Source organism: Lytechinus variegatus, chromosome 1 (assembly GCF_018143015.1).
Source record: "Lytechinus variegatus isolate NC3 chromosome 1, Lvar_3.0, whole genome shotgun sequence".
NCBI lineage: Eukaryota > Metazoa > Echinodermata > Echinoidea > Temnopleuroida > Toxopneustidae > Lytechinus > Lytechinus variegatus.
In genome coordinates, this window is record NC_054740.1 from 6988794 (window position 1) to 6998057 (window position 9264).

The 9264-nt window shown below is 35.2% G+C and overlaps 1 protein-coding gene across 1 annotated transcript in view; it reads left to right on the forward strand.

Moving 5' to 3' along the window:
* Positions 1-6993, forward strand: part of LOC121416788 (cholesterol 24-hydroxylase-like) — a 32668-nt gene extending 25675 nt beyond the window's left edge. Inside the window, exons 9-13 of the mRNA XM_041610308.1 lie at positions 594-678; positions 1248-1358; positions 2465-2553; positions 4338-4410; positions 5669-6993. Coding sequence (XP_041466242.1) covers positions 594-678; positions 1248-1358; positions 2465-2553; positions 4338-4410; positions 5669-5809 — 499 coding nt within the window. The 3' untranslated portion in view covers positions 5810-6993. The remainder of the gene's footprint in view (positions 1-593; positions 679-1247; positions 1359-2464; positions 2554-4337; positions 4411-5668) is intronic.
* The last annotated feature ends 2271 nt before the right edge of the window (positions 6994-9264 follow it).

The following is a 9264-nucleotide window of genomic DNA, read 5'->3' on the forward strand; positions in this document are numbered from 1 at the left end:
TTTGGCACTTCTAAGTATAAGATGACTGGATTATTTCAGAGGAGGCGGTGACGGGGGGGGGGGGGGGGGGGGGGGGAGTGCTGTCTGTGCACAACTTTTAAAGGATAAGGCGCTCCCTGTGTATTGTATTTTGGATTAATTATACAAACATAGAACCACCTTACCATCACCTGCCATTTGTAATCTTGGGGTTAAATTTGCTTAATTTAAAAAACAATTTTCGTATAATGGGTAGCATCCCCCCCCCAAAAAAAAGAAAAGGCCAACTGTGTCATGTGTTTGCTGTTTTGCATTTCTTTTGTTATTTGAAATGTCAGATATTTAGTAGTCTAAAATATTGTTTGACTGCTGATGGGATGTAGAATTACCAATAGTGTAACTTTATTCAATTGATCAATTTTTTTATCATCAAATATACACTAGATTTTGTTTACACCTATAAAGTCGAATCTACTGGGACATGAATCTGTGTGACTTAGAAGAGGTTATCATAAAATGTGTTTTCTTCTTCTGGTCTCAACATTTGCTTTGACTTTGGTGAATGTTCTACTTGGGGAATATTAAAGTTTACTCCATATGATTCTTTGTTGCAGGATTTTAGTTGAGTTAGAGGAAGTACTAGGTGACCGTGTGTATGTAGAATACAGTGATCTGGCAAAGCTGGAATATTTGATGTTGGTAAGACTCCTCATATGTTTATGCCTCTGCTCACCATAGATGTGGATGGTGCTGGGGGTATGTAGTTTTCAAGTTGTAATGCTGACCCAGAATAGTGATGCTTAATCTAAATGCTGTCATTGCATGGACTATTCTACAAGATTTATATTAAAAGGAGATGAAAGATAGATAAGCAGGGCTTGAATTAACTCATAACTTCTAAAGTTTTGAATGAGCTGTCGATTGGTCTCAGTGAATTTCTTAATGGCCTTTGATACTTTTGTGTGTCTTCTTTAAATTCCGATCAGGGGGAAGTGTTGAGTAACCAAAACTTTCGCACCACTCCTTTCCCAGGAGTCTCTAAAATATATCCACTCCACATTTTTTCTAGCAGTTGTTGAAGAGAAAACAAATTCTAAAATGTCAAAATTGCCCCCTCCTTCAACCCTCATATCATGTCCCCCTATGTTTAATACATGATGCAAATGCAAACTTATGCATTATGCGCTATATTGAGTATCCAGTCTTCACCTTGCAGTGTCTTTGATCCTGTTCATTAAAACGTTTTTTTTCTTCAAATTGTTTTGAAGGTGATGAAAGAATCAATGCGACAGTTTCCTCCAGTGAGTGGTGCTTCAAGAGTATTAGCCCATGAGATAGAATGCTGTGGATATACCTTACCAAAAGGAACCAGAGTTAGGGTAGGTCTAATGAAGAAGGGATGGATTGACAAGATTGATAAGATAGATAAATGGATGGATGGATGGTTGGATGGATGGATGGATGGATAGGTGGGTGGGTGGGTGGGTGAATGGATGGATGGATAGATAGGTGGGTGGGTGGATGGATAGATAGATGGATGAATTATTCTTATTGGCCATGAGGTACATGTAGAATGCTGTGTATATACCTTACCAAAGGGAACCAGGGTTAGGATAGGTTTAATGAAGAAATGATCAGATGGATGGATAGACAGATATATGGATGGATGGATGGATAGACAGATATATGGATGGAAGGATGTATGGATGAAGAATGGATGAATGGATTGTTGCATGGGCAGATGATTTGATTGGTGGACATCTGGAAGGAATGATGAATGGATAGATGAATGGATGGAGAGATGAATGGAATGGCTGATTAATGGAGGGTGGATTAATAAGAAGAATGTGAGGATGAATAGATTGTAGGATCGTTAAATGGATTTATTGGTTGAAGGAAGAATTGATGGATTGATGCTTTAGAAGTCAATGGATAGATTGATAGATTTATGCACAATTAAATGGATTTTTGTTGGTTTCAGTTATTTTTTAAACGATTGGATGAATAGTTTTGGTGCCAATCTTTCAAATCTGTTGAACGTTAATGTACAGTAATTACTATGATTCTATTTAGAACAGCAATGAGCTATAGGATATTGATTTCTATTAACATGAGTTACATACAGGTTGGTTGAATTATGGACAGATATACACCATATATATATATATGGTGCTCAAAACTTAGTGAACCCTGCCAGAAAAATGAAATATATTTGAAGTTCTGCCATGTTTTAAATGGTTAGTTATGAAGTCAGGTCATAACATATTACATTCATTAAAGTTTCTTTCACTGGGCTTGCCAAACATAGTGTTATCTACATTCAACACTCTGCATGAAGGAGTGCATTTTGGAGTGGGGTCCACTAACTTTTTAGCATAATTTTATGTAAGAATCAAGACACCCAATTTTCACTTTTAAAGTGAAAATTAAGTGACTTGTAGATAACAAAATATATATCACTCTGTGAAAATACTGTTTATTTCAGGTGAATAATTTTATCATGGGTAAGATGGAGTTATATTTTGATGATCCTGATGAATTCAGACCAGAACGATTTAAATCCTCAGATGAAAAGTAAGTCTGCAAATCCTCTTTGCTGATCCTTACCCCTCTCCCCCTACCTCCATATCTCTTCTTTCTTTCTATACATAACTTTCTCTTCCTTTGTTCCTCGCTTTCCTGTTTTACATTGATATTTCTATGCATAGATTTTTAGACAAGTGTAAAGGGTGTTGCCATTTCATTTTTATCATCAACAACACCATTTTGTGGGATGTAATATATCAAGTGTGAAATACCAAATCCTTTGCAACAACTTTATAAAAAAAAACATTCCAAACAAATAAAACCTTTGATGTATTCTGTTAGTAATATTCGTTTTGTCAAATTTGTATGTTTTTAATTTATTCATTTATACATCTAATTGATTTTATCACTAAACGTGTTCCAGAATTTGATTTTTATCAGTTATTAATGATGATGAATTATAATGCAATTGCAAATTTGGAATTAGCAGTGTTTTCTGTCATTTGACAGAATCGCCGTTTGGTTGTACACAAATTCTTGGAAAACGGTTACGGAGTGACATTCAGAAACAAGTTTTTAGCATTCAAACAAAGATATCACCATATTTCAATAGTTATTTGCAAAGAAATGGTACCTGAAAGTATTTGCTGAAACCCAACTTTTCAAAATAAAAACATTTGTTATTTTGATCCACTGAATTAATGAGATGAATATTCATAATCATGGTTACAGAGTGACGTAAAATAGACATGCATATTTGAGGAGAAAACATATTGCTTAAACTCTGAACTTTAAATGGCTATCACCATTCTATGTTGTTCCAGCTTTAATATGCTGCATTACATAAAAAGATTTGTGTATTTCTTCATTAATTACAACTTAAAACATAAACCCATACCTGGTTTCGGAGTGATGATTACGGAGTGACATCTGAAATATGCACACACGGGCAACATAAACGAACTTATATTTTGAAATTTTCTTTTGAAATGATGTAAAATGATGACCTTCAGATTATCCAAAAGAAAATATTGCAAAACAAGCAATAGTTTACTGTTAAATTGAAATGTAGTGAGAACAAAATATGTATTCCCATGTGTAAAATATTTTGTATGGTTTCAGTTCTCCTATAAGGAGATGCGTAAGAAAAAAATTGGGGGTAATCATGTTCCCCTTTTGTATTTATGAAATCCAATTCAATGCAATTCAATTCATTTTAAATCCCATATGAGTTTTAATAGAAAATTTTGATTGAGATTTAAAATAGAACCAATATAGAACCAATATAAATATTTGGAAAATATCCACTTTTGCTTTGAATTGCCCGAATGTAGATTTTTTTATTTGATTACCAAATGATCATAAACGTGGTCGTAAAAGATGCACAAGACTTGAAAGAAACTACTTGTTTACGGGCATATCATAATGGTCTGCAAATGTGGCGTGTTTTCCTTCAAAAAGAAATTTATCCACACTGTGCTGCACTCAACCCAGGTGAGGTAAATGGGTACCAGCAGGAAATAATTCCTCAAAAAGCATTTTGCACCTAGCCTAGCCTAGATTAGCTGGGTTATGATGTGAGTGACTACATCATAGGCTGTACTTGTTCAACAATAATAATAGCAGCGCCCGCTGGGACAACAGTTTTCAGAACTGAAGTGGCTACCCTTGGTAAATATACCATTATTATTATTATTATACCTAATAGAGGGAAGGACAATTTGACCCCCCCCCTTGTTGGTTAGGGAGAAACTGTATTTCAGCTTGCCAGTGATGATGATGGAGCAGTTTGTCTTTTCTTACTACAGATATTTTTTTCTCCTTTCATCTAGGCCTCGTCACCTATATGCATACTTCCCATTCTCACTGGGTCAAAGGACGTGTATTGGTCAGCCAATGGCAATGGTAAGCTTTATTTTTTTTGCGCATTTATGTCTTATTAATAGTTCAAATGTAGAGGAGAGAAATTAGAAGTAAATCATTAGCAGTGACATCAGACCCATCATCACTATTATCTTAATCAACATCATTACCACCTGAATCATAATTATTTGTTGTCATTTGACCATCATCATCACCATCATCATCATCTCCATCATCATCTCCATCATCATCACCATCATCATCTCCATCACACCATCATCATCATCACCACCATCATCATCATCAACATGGCCACCACCATCATCATCTTCATCACCATCATCATCATCATCATCATCATCACATCATCATCACCATCATCACCACCATCATCATCATCAACAACATGGCCACCACCATCATCATCATCATCAATATTATGATCATCTTCACCATCATCATCTTCACCATCATCATCATTTCCATCATCTCCATCATCTCCATCATCATCTCCATCACACCATCATCATCAACAGCATCATCATCATCATCACCATCATCACCACCATCATCATCAACAACATGGCCACCACCATCATCATCTCCATCTCCATCACCATCATCATCACATCATCATCACCATTACCATCATCATCATCATCAATATGGCCTCCACCATCATCATCAACATGGCCACCATCATCATCATCATCAATATCATCATCATCTTCACCATCATCATTATATTGTAATTGATTTGCATGTTAATCCTTGTGTAGGAGTTGTGGGAGGGAAGGACTGCAGGGCGCAATGGTAAGCTAGGCTATGTTTCCTGGTTGGTAGCTTAAAGGCAAACAAAGTATTTCTATCCATTATGGTCATTAATTTGCATTGTGTATACTGTTGTCTTGAAAGTGTCAAATAGAATAGATGTGATGGTAGCAAATAATCACCATTGATTGGTGAAGGTGATGGGCAAACAATCATTTTCGAGACATTAAGTCCTTGTGCAATTGTCACTGAATGTGATGAAGAATGATGCAACAAAAAATAAAAATGAGTGGCAAATGACTTTCATTTTGCACATCCTCGAACTATGTCACAGTGCGATCAGCAAAAAACAAAAGGTTCCATTGCTGCGATTGATGATTGATGGGACACCATCCTTTATCATGTGACCAACTTGTGACCATGAATCACTGTCCTACACTTTCACCATCATCAAGCCAGTATCAATTATTCTCATGTTTGTACGACAATTCCAATGCAGACACTTTTCTCTGCATTTTATCCTCTGTAGATGGAGACACGAGTTATTCTTGCCAAGCTTCTTCGCCGATTCACCTTTCAACTGGTACCGGGTCAAAGGTTTGGCCTAAAGACGGAGCTGACAAACAAACCTATCGATGGGTGCAAAACGTATATCTCACTCAGAGAGTGAACAGCCCTACACATAAGATCGCCCACTCAGCACCAATCTTCCCCCATTACCCACCTACAATATGGTCCAGTTCTAAATTGTTGTAGGTGGGCGCTTGATGGGCGGGCTTGTGAGTCTCCCTCTATGGTAGGCTTTGGGAAAGGTTCCCTATGCAGGGGCCATGCTGGACTATGGTATATTTTGTTTGATTCCATGTATGTTGGTCTGAGGCTGCCCGCTGTCGGAGTGATGATATCAACATGACATGGAAAGAAACTTGAATGAATAGATATATCACCTTTGGTGATATTGTAAGCAATTGGCGGTTTCAATATCTTCAAAATCTGTGTGGAAATTAAATATTAATTTAAAAGTATAAAGGGTCATAAAGAGTCAACATTCACATCCACCCCTCCCTCCCTGAGCTAATGCAACTTTTTTATATGTTAGCATAATTTGAAGAATAAAAAGTGGTATTTTGATGATTACCATATTGTGAAGTTCCAGCCAGCATATTTGCATTATTATGCAGCGAGCCTTTGCCAGACAGTTTATGATGTACTTTGGAACGGGATCAAAAGAACTCTTTATGCAGAAGATTCCCACTTGAATAGCTTCCCTCGATTAATCTTTCCAGAGGATTTGCTAGAGAGAACATTTCTGCCAATAAAAACCCATTCAGTCTCAGTATAAGTTGTCTTCATGCCACTCTTATGACATGCTACGTAAAGAGTTTTAGTCGAAAGAAAATGAGAAAATATCCTAATTTAAAAAGAATGAACGACACAGACATCAAGTTCATTTGAACTAATTCATAGTTTTTTTTATACAATTAAAAAGGTAGTTGTCTGTGTGCCATAGGTTCCTGATTTATTGATATTTGATTTGTCAAATTGTAATATTCATAAGTCTGTATGATAATCTGTTCACATTCAGGTAGATCATGGGCTTGCTACTACTGTGGTAGGTCCATGGGTATATGTACTAATTTGTTGCAATATATTTGATTTTACAGCATTCTAAGTCAAGCAATATCTGATTGAGCTACATGTACCTTCTTATTCCTTAATGAATTAATGTACTTATTGAGAGTTTTTTTTAATGCTACATTCCTTGAAGCTTATGATGTGAAAACCAAAAAGAATATGATATACCTCTATACTTATTGATTCAAATTTATGAATGTTTCTTTCCTTGAAATTTAGTAGTAACAAAGAATTTCTTTGAATTGTAAGGACAAAGTCTACCCCCAACAAGAGCTGATTTTAATGAACAGAGGAAGATCAAATGGGCACAACACTGAAATTTTCATTAAAATCAGATGTAAAATAAGAAAGTTTCAGTTACTTTCATAAAACAGCCATCCTGGTCTGTATGCAAATCAGAGATTCAACAACATCATCCACTCACAATTTCTTTTGTGATTTATTGATATATGACACATTTTATATTTTGCCTCATAATAATTCAAAACAAGGCTTGGTTCTTCAATGAATATGTTTAATTGCCATTTTTGTAATATATTTTGATTCAATGAAGGGCTTCCATATTGTTAACTCTAAAGATATTCTATAATTCAAAGAATAAAAGCCTAAAGAAATTGTAGGTGGGTGACAAAATCGGCACATTTATATGAATATCACCTGTGAAGACAGTGTTTTTGTGAAAATTAGTGAAATGTCACAATTTTCTTATTTAAAAACTGAATTTTATTAAATTGTTAGCAATATGCTTGTTTGATTTTTCTCTATTCAAATCATTGTCGTTTTGGTGAACTTGTCCTATATTAAGTACTTAATGAAATTAAATAATTGGAATCAAGGGGGTCTTTCACATCTTTCATGTGCACGGTATGCGCAATTCTCCGTATCTATCAATCACATTGCGCATTACATATCATGTGCACATTGGCACCAAAGTGCGACTCTAAGTCATACTTAAATCTTTGTGAAACACCCCCAAGGTTTTACATACCGTACATTTATGTGTTGCTGTGTATGACACACCTGTGTCAAGTTTTTTCCTTTAAAAAAAACCCCTCACAATTGTTGAAAAATAATTTAAACTGCAAATCTTTCATATTGAAGTGGTATTCTGCTTTATAGGCAATATTATGCCTTTTGGATTCTTGAATCGCAATTCATAATGTGAAGGAATTCTGTTATAGGAGAAACATTGTTATTGAATTCTGAAATAACAATGCACTTTTGATCATTTGATCAATTTAACACCATTTTCGTCATTTCATTGTATCATTTTTGCTTCGCTTGCATAGCAGAGTGAGACTACAGGCGCCGCTTTTGTGGTGGTGGCGGCATTGTCAACATTGATATCTCAACCTCAGGTTAAGTTTTTGAAATGTCATCATTACTTAGTAAGCATATAAATCTAGTTCATGAAACTTAGAGCGAAAGGTAATCAAGCATTACTGAACGTCCTATCAGAGTTTTAGGTCACATGACCCAGGTCAAAGGTCATTTAGGATTAATGAACTCAATACCATGTAGGGGAAGTCAACATAGAAATCTTAACCCAAGGTTAAGTTTTTTTCATGTCATAACTTCAAAAGTATACAGAACTAGTTTATGAAAATTGGACATACGGGTAGATAGTTGAGTATTACCGAACATTCTGCCAAGTTCCAGGTCACATGACCAAGGTCATCGGTCATGACCAATGAACTTTCACCGTGTTGGGGGTATTTGTTGAATTGCCATAACTTTGATAGTTAATGGATCTAGTTCATGAAACTTGGACATACGCGTAATCAAGTATCAGTGAATATCATGTACGAGTTTCAGGTCACATGACCATAGTCAGAGGAATGATGTTTTTTGTGAGTAAATATTCTGTAGTCAGAATGCAGGCGAGATTGCCAGAGGCTCTCCACTTGGTTTGTCTTTGAAAATAATATATTCAAATAATTTTTCAGGCTTCTTTACTTTTACAATGATTTTGAGTGACAAGCAATGTATAGGATAGTAGTAAACATGTTATGATCATCATGCTCACCTCTTGGCATACTAGAATTCCATCCTATAATATTTGCTTTCAACTAATTTAAAGGCATGAATTCAAATAAGTTATTCCCTTATGATGTCTTCTATTCTTGTGAACATCTTTTATTGTGGATACATTTTTATTATGTCAAGATATATACATACAGTACATTATTTGATTTGAAATGTTTGAATATATTGTATTTGAAACTTCCAGAGACAGATGTGTGTAAGTAACCAAAGAATATTTGTGTATAAACTACTTAATTTCAAAATCATTTATTGCAGTCTAATGCTTTGCATTGGATTCAGTACAGCACATTTTCATACAACAAAATCTGTTTATGTTACTTTAAGGTTAAGTAGAAAAGAAGGACATTCTACAGGGATGAGTATTATAATGTGTATGGGTAAGCATACACTCGGGGGTAATGATATATACTTCTGTAATATGCTTAGATTGCTATTGATGTTTTG